This window comes from Manduca sexta, chromosome 3 (genome assembly GCF_014839805.1).
Source record: "Manduca sexta isolate Smith_Timp_Sample1 chromosome 3, JHU_Msex_v1.0, whole genome shotgun sequence".
Lineage (NCBI taxonomy): Eukaryota > Metazoa > Arthropoda > Insecta > Lepidoptera > Sphingidae > Manduca > Manduca sexta.
Genome location: NC_051117.1, coordinates 204,575 through 223,827, shown reverse-complemented (window position 1 = coordinate 223,827; position 19,253 = coordinate 204,575). Strand labels below are relative to the sequence as shown.

General features: G+C 38.0%; 1 protein-coding gene across 1 annotated transcript in view; it reads left to right on the top strand.

Moving 5' to 3' along the window:
- The first annotated feature begins 8,433 nt into the window (after positions 1-8,433).
- The window catches only part of LOC115456013 (tyrosine-protein phosphatase 69D), a 29,365-nt gene continuing 18,545 nt past the window's right edge, over positions 8,434-19,253 (top strand). The window contains exons 1-10 of the mRNA XM_037438975.1: positions 8,434-8,605; positions 12,300-12,568; positions 13,083-13,813; positions 13,964-14,143; positions 14,597-14,703; positions 14,995-15,139; positions 16,056-16,135; positions 16,669-16,806; positions 17,462-17,578; positions 18,799-18,945. Of these exons, the coding sequence (XP_037294872.1) occupies positions 12,322-12,568; positions 13,083-13,813; positions 13,964-14,143; positions 14,597-14,703; positions 14,995-15,139; positions 16,056-16,135; positions 16,669-16,806; positions 17,462-17,578; positions 18,799-18,945 (1,892 nt within the window). The 5' untranslated portion in view covers positions 8,434-8,605; positions 12,300-12,321. The remainder of the gene's footprint in view (positions 8,606-12,299; positions 12,569-13,082; positions 13,814-13,963; positions 14,144-14,596; positions 14,704-14,994; positions 15,140-16,055; positions 16,136-16,668; positions 16,807-17,461; positions 17,579-18,798; positions 18,946-19,253) is intronic.

The following is a 19,253-nucleotide window of genomic DNA, read 5'->3' as shown; positions in this document are numbered from 1 at the left end:
TCTTCAATCCGATTCCGAGAATGAACCAATCAAAATAATTCATTTATGAGCATGTCAAAAAATACTTTGTCGTGATTGGGTCCATTTTTGATATAGGTCGAGAAAAACGATTGGGATTGTATATTGATAATGACGGTTAGTCGCCTAATGGTTGTCATGTCAATCATAAGGCAGCCTATTTGTGGCGATGGATAATAATATTATGGGTTTGATTGTTTGTTATAATTATATTTGATATTTCGAGTAATGAACACGTCTAGAATTTGTGCCCGATATAGCATAATCGCCCCCTCTATTTAATTATTGATTGAATACAAGTATGGTGTAATCCAGTTGCATTGGTTCTACCTTACCTTTCGGGAATAAAGCCGTTAGCTCAAGCAGCGCGGTTTACATTAGCAAGGAAATTTGCAGAAATTATCTAGCGCAAGTGATTCTGCTAAGTAAACTGGCACAGCAAGATAATAGTTGCAATTTTTAAGTTTAAAAAACTTACGGCGAATCTTATGTGTATAGAATATTTAAAATATTTTCGCTATTGTAAATGCATCTGGAAATAATATTAGTATCTTGTTTAGAACTTGTTAAAAATAACTTCAGAAGAGTTTCTCTATCTCAGTTTTACATACAAAACTATAAAACTATATTTACAAAACTTCGATTATCTCGAAATAAGGTATTCCTAACATACCGCTTTTGCGCTTAGTACGACAATATATTACTGCGAGGACTTAATAGTCTAAACTTAGCTTAAAGGCAAAGCTTTCTTTGAACATACATGCATACATCAATAATTCATCTGATATCGTATTTCTATGTGTGGCTACGATCATATTTTATATCAAGCACTTGCTCGTTTGTGCTTCTACAATAATCAATTAGTTTCGTTCCGGAATTACTGAATGTCACGACATCGGAACTACGCGGCGTTTGGACAAGGGTTCAACTCGCAACATGTTCCTACATTCCTATGGGTTCTGTCGATTAGTTTGGGGGAATTGTGTAAAACAAGGCGATAATGTTTGTTCGAAGTAAACGTATAAACCATTGAATCTAATTGAATGCTATTTAGCCTGGATTAACATGACTTACGTGCATGACAAAGTGGCCCTGCACCTGATGGTAATTGGAGTGGGGTCTAATAGAATGTTGCCTGACGAGAGATGATTACTTCTCGACAGTCGACACAATTATGTCGGCCTGTTAGAACTGGAGAAACACAGGCTGATCCCGGAACGCGACATACTTACGTGGGCCTTGTGTACGGTGGTGACTATCCTGGTGAATATAAAATATATCCTACCACCAGCAATGTAATGTAGGTGACTTTTTATCCTGAAAATGTCCATAGTTTTCTTTTTATGTCAGAAAGGCGATTCACGCGAGTGACGCCGCCAACAACACATAGTTAAAAAGTAAAAAAAAAACCATTTTACTGTTATTTTTGGATAATTTATCTATTCATAGTTCCCGATAACAAGTTTATCAAGTTGCACGCATAGATAAACTATTTATATTACTGTTACCTCTAAACTTATCGAATTACGCTTAAGAAAATTTTACTATGAAGCGTATAGATTTCGTAATAAAAAATTCACCGTTAAAGTCACGCTCCATTTCCCATGCTAGTTTTGTAACAATTATATAAAAAAGTCATACGATCTATGGTTCTTGACGTAACATCTGCTATGTTAAAACTTTTTTATTATACTAAAATATGTTGCTCGAAATTCATTCAGCATGACAAACCTCTCACCGGCTAAGTCTCTGCGCTTTTTGCGGGATAAAAAATATCCCATAAGTTAGTCCACGACATGATCTATCGGTGTACTGAATTATAAGCAAATCTCTTCAACCACTGAATTAAAATTGGTTAAATTTTGTACAGTGTAGACTTCCAGTTACCAGTCAAGTCTATAACAGGCAAAATAATGTAATTGTAAATTAAATTGTCTTAAAATTAGAAGTCGCGCGGGCGAGTCCGTCTCGAATAACTAGTACAAAATGTTTAGACTATACTTATCTTAAAAGTGTTGATAGTTGATACCTTCTTGAATAACGGTAACTGATAACAAAAAGACATTGTAAGTACTCAGGAACTGCGTTACGAAATTTGAAATAAGTTTTTTTTATTTATCTAAATAAATATTATAAATCTTAAAGCAAGTGAAGGAAAAAATTTTAAATTGTAAAGAAAATGTATTGTACTGTGTTTAAGATAGATTTTTATTCGGATGTGGCAATAGGCTTGCTAGTTCCCAGTTCACACCTATTAAAGCAAGTTACAAAATAATCCCTTTAAACAGTAGGTGTGGATTAATACTCGCGCTTACTTAATAAATTGATTAGTAACAGAAAAAGCCTTCGCAATTTCAATAGTTGAATTTTGGAATACCTTTTCCTATTTTACTAAACAAGGAAGCAAGCATTTGCCGACATTGGGAAGACGAATCAATCCAATAATAATTAAATAAAGTAAAGCTGTGCCGATCAGTGGCGATTCCTAACGGCTTCCATTTTATAATTTATGTAGAATCTAATTATCATTAAAACGATGTGCACACTGCATTTATGCATAATAGTACTTATATTATGTTATGTCGAGGTTCGCTTCGAAAAATTTCACCCGTCGCCACTCATGCCGATACAAAATACTCAACCTCGACCTAGGAAACCACTACACGGTCATTTCCCCTGAGCCACTGCACAAATAATGATAAAATTGATAATGACAATAGCACTGGTCGAGGATGTTGCTGTTATATATTTACAATTAAGAGATATGTTTACGACGGTATCTTTAGGGCTGTCTACTTCGAGCAATGTTTATCTATGGCATAACATTGATAAGATTATAGATAAGTTATCTTGTAATCGCAGTGTATTGCATGAAATCTGGAAAAAAATAATTTGTTCAAGAAAAATCACTGATAAGAATTGTCCGGCAAAATGTTATTTTGATTTATAGCTTTAAAGATAGTCTTAACTTGACCTTTGTGTAATATCAAAGTATCAGAGTTTGGATATTTGTATTGCGTCTAAAGGTACACGATCTAACGACTCACTTGATGGTAAGTGGTCACCGTTGCCCATGAACGTCGACAATGCCAGGAGCAAAACTAAGTCACTGCCTACCGTAAATAAATCTTTTTTAAAGCTGGTCTGAAGAAACACAAGTCAAAGCCAAGCTACTGCCTACTGTATAAACTTTGTATTTTGTAAACATAAGTTTATATCGCAGTTTCGTGCTCTCTGTGTCAAGTTTTTTTTTAATTGAATCATTATACTTTTTTCGCTATTCCTTATTCACAATTATGACAGTAAATGTAGAAAATACAAGTATAACACAGTTTTAAATTCTGCCAACCCTATCTCCAATGTGTTCTGGAGGACATTAAAATTTAAGAGAGACAACGCTATCTTATGCACTATGAGTGAAAGAGACAGCGGGCCGGCCAGTAAGGAAACGATTAATTAAAAGTTGGACAGTTGACGATATAAAGTGATTTTCACTTAGATCTAGTTTCTTCTCGAAGTATCGCCCGAGTGAAAGTTAACTCGTAGATAGTGTTCGAGGAAATTGAATGAGTGGCGGTTGTAGTTAGCAATAATGCAATGGAAACTGGCCTTTATGTCTTATCATATTAAGTAAGAAATAAGTGTAAGCCGATATTTACCCACTTTTAAATTATCACATCAATTTTTTCCATTGGTAATAAGGTGTTATTCGAATTTCATTTCAGGGATAGCACGACCGTTTTTAAACAGGTTGAAAATAAACGTTTTTGATACGCGCACTCTACGCGTTTTCAGAACGCGAAAGTAATCTATTCTAATATATAAAGCTGGAAAGGTTTGAACACGTTAATCTCAGGATATACTTAACCGATTTTGATTTTTTTTCACTAATAGGAAACTACATTACTCTTGAGTGCTATAGGCTATTTTATCTCGGAAAAAACTTTTTTAAGCGCGCGGAGCCGCGGTCAATAGTTAGTTTGAACATAAAAGGTCAGAGATCCCGTATACATGGTATATACTGCACGTGTTGCGTGCGTTTGAAGTGCATCTTTGTTTTTTTTTGCGTACTCTCTTATTCCTAATCTACTTTAAGTTGTGTACAGGGTGTTGAAAAATCTTGGAATAAAAATATCTGTATTCTTTTACGTGATAAAATATTCTATATGTCATTCCTGGGCATGACGTAGCGGTGTACCAAATTTAATAAATTTGTATGTTTACATACAAACTTTAGCACTTATTTATTTATCTGCACTTCGCATACAATTATTTTTTTACATGGCAGATTTAACCCCAAAGACATTCTTATACCCGTAAGTAGCGAGCCAATGACAAATTTAACAAACGGACTCAAACAGCTCATTACAATAAACTATAAAATCATAAGGTTTAAAGATACAATAGAAATTATTATACCATTATTAAATAGATACAATGCATTTGCTATCACATTAAAGCCGTTGTTAACAAGTAAAGCGCAACAATGTTCAACTTCTGATTAGAGCAGTGCGTCGGCTTTGTCGCGTATTGAACTTAATAAATAAATATAAATTGGTATTTTCACATTGTTTTTGGTTTCGTTTTCCCGTTTTGTGCGAAGTATTCTGTTATAATTCATATGGATTTATTTTTATATATTGAGTCGTATGTGATTACTGAAGACTTATGTGATATAGTATGGATATAAGTCAATGGAAAACCATACGGCAAAGGTACAGTCAACCACAACTGTAGCTGAACAAATTAAATATAAAACTTTTGTGTCCTTGTCAATAATCATGTTTTCTTTAACAAAATAAACTTGAGAGTTGACTTTATTTTAGATAAAGAAAAATATTTCCATTGACGTTAATATTATCTTAATATTTGAAGCGTTTTGTAATTGTTCAGCCACTTTTATGGATGACTATACATTATTTTTGGAACCACGATAATGTTTTTATTGTTACTGTTCTGAACTATGTTCATATTTGTTTCGCAAATAGCCAAATGAATCATGATGCATATTATACATCAAATTCCCCAAAAGCTGTCTTGTTTGTATATTATTTATTTTCTCAAAACCTACTGAACGGATTTTTATCAAACTTGCTATAGAGCTAGTTTAAGAAAAAGGGAAGGTTATAGGCTACTTTCTATTCCAGGAAAATATATAGCAGGACTTTTATCCCGGAAAACCTGATGGGATCGAAGACGCAAGCAAAAGCTAGTATTTTTTAAAATTAGTTACACTTACGTAATAAGATGAAGCCGCTAGCAAAATATTATGCAGTATTTGATTAATTATTGTGTAAATGAAAACAAATAAATAAAGGACATAATATAAATTCCAACATACCACCACATTAAATAATAAAATATTATCCTTGTTTATACAGGGTGTTTCATGTGTTTTCATTTCAGAAATAGTTTAATCCATAATATAATATTACTAGCTTTTGCCCGCGGCTCCGCCCGCGTTATAAAGTTTTTCAGGCTAAAGTTTTCCGTTATAAAAGTAGAAGTTTCCCGGGAGCCTATGTTCTTCCCAAACTAACTGTCTCCATACCAAATTTCATCTTAATACGTTGGGTAGTTTTTGAGTTTAACACGTTCAGACAGACAGATGCAGCGGGGACTTTGTTTTATAATATATTTTTAGAACTTTTAAGTGGAACAATCCCGTCATACATCATTGTTGCATAACTTTAACCGTTTACGCAGCGCAGGCAACGGAAGCTCTCAAAACTAATAATTTTCCCCGTTTTTGCAACATGTTTCATTACTGCTTCGCTCCTATTGGTCGTAGCGTGATGATATATAACCTATAGCACTCCAGGAACAAAGGGCTATCCAACACAAAAAGATTTTTTCAGTTCAAACCGGTAGTTCCTGAGTTTAGCCATTACTGCTCCGCTCCTATTGGTCATAGCGTGATGATATATGACTTTGAGCACTCCACAAACAAAGGACTATCCAACACAAAAATAATTTTTCAGTTCGAATCGGTAGTTCCTGAGATTAGGCATTACTGCTCCGCTCCTATTGAATATAGCGTGATGATATATAGCCTATAGCACTCCACGAACAAAGGGCTATCCGACGCAAAAAGAATTTTTCAGTTTGGACCGGTAGTTCTTGAGATTAGCCATTACTGCTCCGCTCCTATTGGGTATAGCGTGATGATATATAGCCTATAGCACTCCACGAACAAAGGGCTATCCAACCCAAAAATAATTTTTCAGTTTGGACCGGTATTTCCTGAGATGAGCCATTACTGCTCCGCTCCTATTGGGTATAGCGTGATGATATATAGCCTATAGCACTCCACGAACAAAGGGCTGTCCAACGCAAAAAGAATTTTTCGGTTTGGACCGGTAGTTCCTGAGATTAGCTCGTTTAAACAAACAAACAAACAAACTCTTCAGCTTTATATAATAGTATAGATACTGTGGCCGATGGGGCACGAAGGTTAGGAAGCGTAGGACGTCCACCCATGTAATAGGGAACCGGCTTATGTTTGATTTTGTTCATTATTCTATATGTAATGGTTAATTATACGAAATAGAAGCACTACTGCGAAAACTGCATAAAAATTGGTTAAAAAATGAGCGAGTAATTCATATTTCAAATATTGTAACGTGCAGAAGTGGGCGCGTTGTAGGGATATCGCTTCATCTCTTTCTTTCGCACGCGTCGTAATTCCCGATGACGTCAAATGTGGGTATTTCGTCTCTTTTCTGTTTCTTTAATTACCCCTTCCACCGACATTCAAAGACTTGTAACTTGTTGATTTTTTACCGGATTTTAATAATTCATTTTGTGTTATCTATACTTCTATACTATTATATAAAGCTGAAGAGTTTGTTTGTTTGTTTGTTTGAACGCGCTAATCTCAGGAACTACCGGTTCAAACTGAAAAAATATTTTTGTGTTGGATAGCCATTTGTTCGTAGAGTGCTATATGCTATATATCATCACGCTATGACCAATAGGAGCGGAACAGTAATGAAACATGTTGCAAAAACGGGGAAAATTTATTAGTTTTGAGAGCTCCCGTTGCGTGCGGTGCGTAAACGGTTAAAGTTATGCAACAATGATGTATGACGGGATTGTTCCTCTTAAAAAGTCCTACAAAAATATATTATAAAACAAAGTCCCCCGCTGCATCAGTCTGCCTGAACGTGTTGAACTCAAAAACTACCCAACGTTAATTTCGTCAACGTTTATTAAGATGAAATTTGGTATGGAGACAGGTTGAGACCCTGGGAAGGACATAGGCTCCTGGGAAAATATATAGCGTGACTTTTATAACGGAAAACTTTAGCCCGAAAAACTTAATAACGCGGGCGGAGCCGCGGTCATAAGTTAGTAATTTATATAACGTAAATATTTGATAGTAGTAAAGAACAAAAATTAGTCCGGTACCCTATTAAGGTCGCAGGAGTTCACTGGATGCGGACCACTTCCAATAGGTTAATCTGGAAATCTTTGGGTGAGGCCCATGTTCAGCAGTGGACAACCTGCGGCTGATGATGATGATAATATGCAAATTTTGGAGCCTAGTCCTTTGCATTTTCAGTACTTATAGGTACAACGATCGTGTGTGGCTCGTTGGACGTGCTCCTGATAAGGTTAGCTAGGGTTGCCATAACTACCTGGTATGAATACGAGATGCCTCTTTCGATACTTGCGAAATACTTTGTTGCATTAGGAAATATAATAAAGCAAAATCCCAACCTTTTTAGAATAATATATTGGTTCACTTTAATCCTTTCCATTTGCCGTGCCACACTTTAGTACTTCCGCGACAGTGTCGTACACACAGGACGTGTGGCAACCCTAATGATATGAATGGCCTACTTACACCCCACCGTCGATTGCATGACTCGCCTAACTGGAGGGGGTTTAGGTCATAGTTCGCGATAGCAATAGCCTAATGATATCTAAACATGACAAAGACTACAGGACCTATTCATGTTAGGTACACACATCACACTTTTATTCCCGAAGCGGTAAACAGGGGACCTAGGCACCCATTTTTACCGTTTGATGATGTGATGTAGGCGAATCTATCGCCATATAAAGCACAAATTCCAAACTCCGGGCTGATTGATTCTGGCCAGAAAAACCCAAATGTCACTTTTTGAACAGGGATTCGAACCCAAAACCTTCAGCGGTGTCGTATTATCATATGGACTAACTAGGGATGTTGTATCTCTAGTTCATATAAAAATCAGTCCAGTCCATTTCTATCGTCGATTTATCTATTCATCTAATACGTAGCGTCAGTTCTGTCTCATGTTACTATTGTTTATGGACAATTGAGCGACTTACCATCAGCCCAGCGGCTTAACAGTTTCCACCTTCAAATACTTCCAAAAAGAACTACATTCGTACACATTGACGTCAGTTTTTCGGTGTGATACTCATGCGCTATACTATTGTCCACAGCTGAAGATGTGCCAGAAAAGAGCGAGATATCAGCGACGGGCAAGGTGGGGGACATCGCCAACATTACGTGCATCGTGACGCCAGAATTCAACCCAAACAAAACCACAGTGGAATGGCTGTTTGAAGGGAAACCAATTGTAGAAGACGAACGGTATGTTTTTTTATACTCTTTTGAATGACGAGACGAGCTTGCCATTCGCCTGATGGTAAGCAATACGCCCCTAAACAGTAGAAACACCATCCAACACCTTGAATTACAAAGTATTGGTTGGTATTCCACTGCGCTTGCCACCCTGAGACATGAGATGTTTAATGATATTATGTCCAGTAGTTACACTATATGTTCACGTAAATCCTCGTATCGATTACTCGGGAAATACCGGAGCATCGGCTCACGCGGCAGCGGCGCCATATGGGTGCCGGGTTGCCTCGCGAGACAGTTCAAACCTTGCCGCGAACACATTGCGGGTCAAGGCATTTTTGTCGGTTTTTTAGGAACGCGGCTAAGGAGTTGTAGAGATGCGCGCGCGCACTTGTCACGCTTGTCTACTATTTTTATTTGGCTCGTGCGGTAGAGTAACTTAACCCAAGCCCTAACATAGATAATAAAATGTTCCGTATTATCCGGATCACTTGTCAGGCAGCAGTAGTGATCTCGACAAAAATTAACACCTAATATGACGGGCGACAAATGCTCTGCCGCGCGGTGGGCAGTAAAACGATTTAGGCACCTTCACGAAATGTGAAACTAAATTCTTCTGAACTTGTCAAATCTATTAAGGGCGTTTATATTTAAAATACCTAAGGCCCTGTTTCACAAATTTCAAGTAAAAAGGATCCATGAGAACCAACAAAATTTCAAAACTTGGGGAACCTCTGGTTTATACTAACGTTATCAATTCATATATCCGATCGATTAGATAAATGGACCAATCAGAAAGCCTGATCGCACATCTCTAATATGACGTATTTTGATTGGTTTATTTTCGTTATCGATCTGAATATAGGTAACGGGATTGTTTATTAATTTCGCCAGAAGTGGAGCAGTTTCTGGCGATTAAGACGTAATGATTGACTTCAAAATCTTTCAATAGCACTACTTTACAGCACTTTATATGAATTCTGTTTACATATCGTCTCCGGTGATGTGATTTATGTAATGGTTTGTTATATGCAAGTACTCGTATAGTATATTAATTTATGACTAAAATACACAGTAGCCAGGCATAGTTGTTGATCTAAAAATAGGTCTCAATGCCGATGACTGTCCAAGTCTTCTGAACTCACGAGGAATATGTAGGTAACATTAAATTGTTAATAAGCGTTGATTTTGTGTTAATTTGTTTTTTGACAATGTTATTTATTTACTTAATGCCATAACTTATTTTCACGTGGCAACTTTCGTTTAAAAATAAAAGATTTTTATTTAAACGAAAAATTCAATAACTTTATTGACCTATTCGAACCGAACACAACTCAATTACGATGCCGTTAGACCGACACAAGTGAGTCGATAAGTAAAAAGTTTGCATGCAATACAAGAGCCAGATGAAAAAAAAAAACAAAAAAACATTTTTTTTCCGTAAATCACAATACACGAACTCTCGGCCCGATGAAGTAACTAACAAAAACTAAACGTGTTAATATTGTTCATTGAACTAGTTTTTTCGCTAGATAGCGGCCGCTGAACAAATGAGAAATTCCGAACGTATGTTTTTGCTGCCGGTATCCGAATGTTCGATTTTAAACGTTAGTTGCGTGTAATGAAGTTAGTTGGCCTGTTTGCATTAGTTACGCTCGTGTCTATACCTTTTGAGATAGGAATGAACTTATAAATGCGAAAATGACTGTCTATTTGTTACGTTTGCACCCTACACCTTTCGAGCTTATAAATGCGAAAGTGACTATGCCTGTCAGTTAACTACTAGACCAATTTTGATGAAATTTGGTACGAAGTAACATTGAACCATAAGATTCGAAGTTACTGTTGTGTCAGGAAAGATTAGTGACGGGGTTGGAGCCCCGAGCAGCTTCTGAATAGTCTAGTTGGAGAGACCTGACATGACAATGAAGCTGTCATTTAACGTATGGCAGTTTCTCAGTAATAACACTGAAGTCAAGCCAGATGGTCGAGCCGGCCTATTCGTGGTTAGAGCTTTCCCTAACACGTCTTTAGTACGAAACAATGAATTTCTATCAATGACATTAAATTGTGTTCATGTCTAACCGCCGTTATCAATAAAAGATCTTAATCGCTTTTCACGATCTATCTCAAAAATGGACTAATCAGAACAAAGTTTTTGACACACTTGCAAATGAGCTATTTTGATTGTTTCATTCTTAAAGTCAACTTGGTAAACGTAGCGTGGAACGCCCACTGGCCAGATGGCGCGACAACTTACACTAGAAGGCCGGCAGCGCCTGGATGCATAAAGCAGCAGACCGGGCTCTATGGCATACTTTGGAAGAAGCATATGTTCGGCAGTGGACTGCAACGGGCTCATGATGATGATTTTTGGATTCGGATTGAAGATTTAGATTGGGATCGTTTATTGAAAAAGACTTACCGCCATTTACAATAAGCGATCCTAATCGCTATACTCAAACTATCTCAAAAATAGACCAATCAGATCAAAGTATTTTATGACATGTCCACAATTGAGTTATTTTAATTGAGTCATACTCGGAATCGGTTTGAAGTTTGAGATTGCGATCGTTTATTGAAAACGGTTGTTAATCTTTGTTTTATTCATTGGAACACATTACATAAGAATCCTTGCTCGTTCCCTCGTGTAAATTGATATCTGCATTGTCGGTTACATTAAAATTGACGGAATCATAATGTATATTCTATACGTTTAATAAATTTTCATTTTCCTTAACGGTCATTAGAATAAAGCCCGCTCGAAGCCGGCTCAGCCACACGATTGCAAATCAACCACAACCACAATACAGCTACTAAACTCATGTTTATTACTATCTAGTTACGTATTAAACACATACCAGCCACTAATAAACGTTATATTAGTTGTGTTACACGCGGTTCCGCCCACATATATTGTTATCCAGGAGTAATATCGTTCTATTAGTGAAAGAATTATCAAAATCGGTTCAATAATTCCAGAAATTAGCTCCTGTAAACCTACAAACAAACTCACAAACGTTTCCTCTTTTTAATAATAGTATACATGTAGTGTATTGTCTCGCTCATTTTTGCACACGCCTTTATCCCTGAAGTGTAGGCAGAGGCGTAACTAGTGCACCCACTTTTCTCTGAGCATGTTCCACCCCATGATGTGCGGCGAGCCTATCGCTATATCAAGTATATATTCCAGACCCCGGGCAATACTAAGTCGAAGAACCCAATATCACTAACCGAACTGGGATTCGAACCCGAGGCCTCATAGGGGAAGTCGTGCCGCTCAGCACCTGAATACACTTAATTCTTCTTGCCCAATTCTTGTGCGCTCGGTCTCCACACAGAATGCATGCCCATGCACGGAGGGACATTTGTCACGGCCCTGAGCTCACAATTAAGTGTGTATACCACATGGTTGCCAATTCACATTGAGACCTGTCAGGGATCGCGAACTTTTCCTGACCTTTTCCTCTCCTCCCATCCTAAGAGGGTTCCTTCTCCTTCCCCCACATTTCCTTCCTCAGATATCGTGTCCCAACTTTACTCCAAGGCCGTGCAAGCACTACGCCGGAGGATTCCAGTATCCCATTCGCAAGTTTCCTCCGATGTCGATGCGGGGTCTGCTACACAAAAAAAATACACCAAAACCACTGCAAAATTCCTACAACCATACATAAATGTTACAAACAATCTTCCTTCTTCACAGAATAAACCAAACATCGAATGAAATGCCGCGCCATAACGATTCCGACGGGAATACGAGAAAGTCGAAGATATCAACTTTGATAATAGCCAACGCGACGTACAATGACACCGGCAATTACAGCTGCGTGTCGAAGTATGAAGACAAAGTGGAGCAGCAGGTCGTGTACTTGAACTTGAGTTTCGAGGGCCGCTTGTACAACAAGACTGCTAGTCCTATACGTGAAAATCTATCCGACGGCGCCAATCTGACGTTGAGCTGTATTTTTGAAGGTAAATATAATTTTAATGAGCATTGGTCTATTGTTAGAATGTTTGGGTGAAAATAAACTGACTAATAATAACCCAGTAATAACCGGAGATAGCTTTGTTGGGTGTGGTACGGACTGCCGAGACGAATGTCCGCAGGTTCGAATCCTAAGGGCGTACATCTCTGACTTTTCTATTGTGGTGTGTGTATTCTTTGCTAATTATCGCTTACTATAACAGTGAAGGCAAACATTGTGAGGAAACCTGCATACCTAAGAAGTTCTCTATAGGAATTTTGAAGTCCAACAAACCGCGCTAGGCCAGCGTGATGTACTAAGGTTTAATCCCTCTCAGTAGTAGAGGAGGCCCGTGCCCAGCAGTGGAACAATAAATAATACAGGGCTGATATTGTATTACATATAATAACAAGCAGCAGATATGAAGATTATCTCTCATTATCGTTATAAATTAAGCTAAAATAATAATATATATTATTCCTAAAATAAATATTTTTACAACCTATTTTCATGTTTTTCAGTATACAAACCTGCCGAGGTGAAATGGTACAAATTAGGAAACGACGGAGACGCCGCGAACCTCTCCGATCAACAGCAGAGGCAGCTGGACGCGCGGCGCATCGAAAGCACGGTCGTACTGCGCATCACCAACCCGGACAACGACAACGGCACGTACGTGTGCGAAATCATCGACACAGTAACCGGCAAGAACATATCTAACACGACAGACGTCTTCGTGTACGCCCAGCCGGTGATCATGATCGACAAAGTCATAGGAATAAACACCACGCAACTCTTCTTCAATTGGACTGTGAAGACGTACAACGCTCCGATAAACTACTATGTGCTGCTGACCGGGCCCAAAGGCGGTGATCTACGATCCTCAGCGAAGAAGATAGGCGAAACGAACACGTCGTTCGTGATAGACGATTTGAAGAAATCGACTGAGTACGTGATAAAGTTAGAGGTGAACACCACACATGGGGTAAGCAAAACACAAAACTTTGGCAAGACGCTCGATAAAGAACCCATTTTCGTCCCTAATATATCGATAAATGGTTTTTCGGCGACATCTGTGACGATTGGATGGGCGCCGCCGGAACCGGATATAGCCGAGTTGATACACTACTATCTGCTAGAGGCGAGGAAGAAGGAAGAGAATGTGACCAGACAGGCGTACCACTCGAGGGATAACAGAAACCTGCCGTACATGTTTGATAATTTGGAGCCGCACACCACTTACGTATTTCAGGTAATTTTCTAGACGGTTGATGTAAATTTCTCTAATATCAGATTTTATCGATAAACATTCCTATATTTTGATAACGTGCCACTTCGAACTCGCCAGACAGTTAGCTGCCTATGACACCTGTACGGTTAGTAAGAGTAATGTTGCGTGCAGGTGTGCGCGTGCTCGGACTACACGCGCACGTGCGGCCCGATGTCGCTGGAGATGGAGGCGGCCACGCTGGACGGCACGCCCGGCAAGCCCAGCCGCGTCAACGTCAGCTGCGACGCCAACGTCATGAACCTCACCTGGGGGCCGCCGGAGAAGCCCAACGCTGAGATCAAGGGATACACCGTGAGTCTATGCGGCTGTAGGACATTAATTAACTATATCACGTTTGTCATCGAGTATAGTAAACATATTCGTGTTACTTTCTAAAGTAAAGGTATCTCAAGTTCAAGTTCAAGGGCACATCTCATTAATATCTAGATCTATAACAAGAAACGAATATGTAACAAATAACAACAAAACTTCTTTAATTTTTTATTGCTAATTGAAGCTAAATTATAAACTAAAAATATATTTTTTTATAGTGTAAAAAATATAATTTTAGAAAATTTCTGTTTCCTAAACTTTTTACTTTTTCGGACATATGCCCTTTTCGAAATTGCATATTCAATTCAAAGTAACGTGAAAACTCCTAATTCCATCCACTTCACCTCAGAGGTTGGCAATCCTCTACAGTACGTTTCTGGCAACATTTTTACCAAGTACAAAGAAATCAAATGTTTAACGATTGTGTTACAGATGGAGTTAACCGGTAAAGCTGAGTACAAAGATCGCAACGGCAAATTAAACACAGCGACATGGGGCCCGCTGTCCAAGTTCATGGCTAACGACTCGACTAGCGTTCGGTAAGATAGCAGCGTCATGTCATTGCCAGAAAATTGTGACCTACCCTTTTTGATGTTATTTAATCATTATCCGAGCTAGTATGTAGTAAAGTTCGTACTCGGGATAAAGTATCCAATAGCGCTCTGGGATGATGTAGTTTCCTATTGATGAATGAATTTTCAAAATGGCATCAGCACATGGTTACTAGTTATTTGGAAACTATGCTCAAATAAATAGTAATAGTACTATATATGTCAATTAGCGAATGACATTTCAATGGACATTGTGAAACAGCCGTCTAATAACGTCAGGTTCAACGATCTGCAACCCAACACGAAGTACACCGTGCACCTGAGTGCGATGACGCGCACGCGCCGCCGCGGACAGAAGGAGACCAAGTACTGCACCACGGCGTACGCGCCGCCCGACCACCCGCCGCGGCCCAGGTGGAGGAAGGTACGCGCCACACCTTCCTACATTACTGGCATTGCCTTCAAACTCCTACTAGAACCTAGCCCTCAACTCTTAGAGCCAATTTTTTATGTAATAATAGGGTACCGGACTCATTTTTGTTCTTAACAATTAACAAATATTTACATAATATAAATTATAACACCAAAGAAATTATTAAAATCCAGTGAAAAATCAACAAGTTATAAGCATTTGAATTTCGGTGGAAGGGGTAATTAACAAGAAACAGAAAAGAGACAAAATATCCACATGTGACGTCATCGGGAATTACGACGCGTGCGAAAGAAAGAGATGAAGCGATATCCCCACATCGCGCCCACTTCTGCACATTACAATATTTTAAATATGAATTACTCGCTCATTTTTTAACCAATTTTTATGCTGTTTTCGCAGAAGTGCTTCTTTTTTGTACATTATTCTATGTGAAGCCATTACACATAGAATAATGTACAAAATCAAGCATAGGCCGGTCCCCTATTGTGACATAGTATTTAAATTCAACAATTTAATTTTGCATACCAACTACTGGTTAAATATGGTTGCTCTGAATAATTTAATGTATGATCATCTGTTTCACCCATGTTTGCAAAATAAATATATCTTTATCTTTATCAAGATATTATGATATGTCGCTCTGAGCGACGACACACGGTTCCGCCACGAAACAGGGCTTGCGACGAGGCGCGCGGTTCCGACGCAACAGCTCAGTGAACCGAAATTTACGAATTTATTGTTTGACCATAATATAACTATTAGCATTTGATAAGTAGCAAGGTCTGGAACGGTTACGTCTTCATGAGAATACTAAATAAACATAGCATATCATAATTGTAACATTATTTTTTAAATAAATTATATTTTATTGTCACATAATTGTTTATAATATTTTTTCTTTTTCCAGATATTGGAAGACGATAAATATCTTTTCAAAATGTATTTACCGAGGATATCGGAAAGGAATGGACCTCTTTGCTGTTACAGGTAAATACTTGTGTGTTTAGTAGATGTGTAGTTAATTATAACTATACTGTTTATGTTATGTACAGCATGTTGCGAAATATAGGGTTATAAATTATTACAAAGATTTTGGTTAAATTATTGTAATTATTATTTATTTTCATCGTTGTCATTATGCATCGATGATGACAGTTGCATGCAGGTAATTTTGAACATTGCTTGTGGGACGATATAATTTATATCCGTTTGAATAGCGACTACCGCAATAAGGTGTCAAAACCCGCAATAGTGTCCCACGTAAGTGTCGCATTCCGGGATCAGCCTGCGTATATCCGGTTCCAACAGGCATAATTGTGACCGTCGAGTGGTAATCATATCTCGGCAGTCGACATTTTATTGGACCCGACAACACTTACCATCAGATGCAACTTATACCTAAGCATGACGTCGTACAGTCTTGCAAATTCTTGCACAGTGGAGACGTAGCATTACTCGCGGTTTTGTTGCCGCCTCTAGAAATACATACACTACAGTATATTACCGTACAATTGTTGCAGAGTGTACATGGTCCGGCTGGCTCCAAACTCGGGCTGGCCGAAGCTCCCGCCGCCGAAGAACATTACCATTGTGGAATACGAGGAGGCGCACGCGCAGCACGCCATCGCCGGCGCATACATCGCCGACATATTCTCCAGGTAAATGTGCGGTTGTATGGGTGTAGTTAGTTATTTTACAGCAGGGCTTGCACGCCAGACTTATACGAATTTCGTATCCCTAATATTTACAGATTTTATAATATTTATTGGTTTTGAAAATTAAAAGTAACAGTAGACTGAAGAAACTTGCGGGCGGACACGTTTTTCTAAAATTATTAATTTACATATTACTTTTGTTTATTCTATAGCCCTTGCAATTACACATTATACTTGAAATACCATTATTTGATAGAAGAAAAGGAAACACCCTCTTTATTGATTTGAAACATCGCTTGAAAAAAGTCTGTCATGTCATCACGTGACAACGGTGACGTCATATTTTACCAAACAAAACAAAACTTATTGCGGCGATCAAACCAAAATATGACAAAGCGTAAAATGTGACGTCACGCGTGGCTCATTCATGGCCGTCCGTGTTTAGGTCCTTGAAATGTATAAGTAATAAAAGAAAACAATAATTGTACAGTTTATTTCCAATAAACTGTAAAATAATTGTTTTCTTTTAAGCTGCCATATACAACACGTTTCTTATTTTATTGTTATGACATTTAAATAGTAATTCTATTGCGGAACGGGACTTTATGTCCATATTATTTATATATTCATTGTCTCTAAATTTTTTTTATCGTTGCAGCGATAGATTCCCTAACGATTCCGAGTTGGTTTTGGGCGATGACAAAATGTTGTACGACAGAGACGACCCTGTATGGAAGAGAAAAGAATGTCTACAATGCCTGAAGAAGCCGAGGAGGTATGTCAAATAAGCTGTTTGCTACTGATAGCCTTTGTAGAGGAGACTGATTCGGGGCACATATATACAGGATGTCCCATAAAATAGTGTCAAGAGAATGTATTATTATGATGTAATGTGAATAGTGTAATTCAGAGATAGAGCACCCCTTGGGGTATCCGAATCACCCCCATGTATGTTCCGCGACTTTTCATAGTTTTCCAGTTATGAACATTGTATAACATACTAAGGATAAATGTTTTCCCGGGATAAAAAACATATAAATAAATTAAATTAAATATATTTTTATTTGGCACCAACTAAATATATACAGTTATATATTTTGACGTTTCCTTTTTGTATTAGAAGGCATTTCTCTCCTATATTTATTAATTAATATTTATACTCTATAGCACTCGGGAGTGATTTTTTTTACTAATAGTTTCCTATTAGTAAAAAAAATCAAAATCGGTTTAGTAGTTCCTGAGATTAGCCCCTATAACTCTAAAACAAAAAATCTCACAAACCTTTCCTAGTATGGGACCTGAAATAGCTAACGAAATCGATGTGTGTTACATCTATTCACTCTCAGGAAGATTTAAAGACTTGATACAATAACCGGCATGAGTCATGAGCACAGATGAATACATGATGATGACCTCGCATTTGTATAAATTTGATAAAATAATAAATTATCGTATATAAACGGAGTTATTTTTTATTAGGAAATTACACGAGTTGAAGTGTGAAAGAAGACAGAATGTACAGTTTTTTGTTTTTAGAACAAACTATGCAGTCACAATAAATTACATAACAAGGAGGTTCGTTCATATTTCTTCAAAATTTAACGAAAGTATAGGCTGGTACGTGCCAGCCAATACACAAATAGCATCGACTAAGAACCAATAGCGTAAAGTCAGAGAATGAAATTGACCAAATACGAACGTGCTCACGACTCGTGCCTCCATCTCGACAACTGCAATTAACACTACGCTAACTTGAAAATGTCAATTTTGAACGAGAGACGTTTAAAATGAAAAATAAGTTAAATTTATAATACTAGATTATTCTTGATGAGCGTTTTGTGTAATTGAAGAATTCTTTATATTATAGCAAAAAAAAAATTTTTAGCTTATACAAAATAAAGAAATAATAATTTTGCAGTCTCTCGGAAATTAACCAAAAATCGATTTAGCGTAGTGTTAATTGCTTGTATCGATCTGTCCGTTGCGTGTTGGCAGGACGCCGCCGCACAAGGTGTTGGAGTCGCCGTCGCTGGCCACGCTGCCGACCACCACCGTCACCAGCACCACGCTCGAGGACGAAGACTACGTCACTGTGGAAACGCCGCGCGACACGCCTACCAGAGACAAACGGAACGTCGACGGGTAAGGATACTAATAGGCTTCGTGAATTGAAACGTAACAGCTTGTGTTGAAGTTAATTTCGTGTTTTTTGTATGTGCACGACAAAGTGTCCCTACTGCGCCTGATGGTAAGTGGAGTGTGGTCCAATAGAATGTCGACTGACGAGAGATGATTATCCGTCGGCAGTCGACACAACTATGCCGGCCTGTTGGAACCGGATATATACAGGCCGATCTCGGAACTTAAAACACCTACGTGGGGCACTATTGCAGCTTTTAATATCTTGTTTATGGTGGTCGCTGTCCGGGCGGATTTAAAATATATCAATA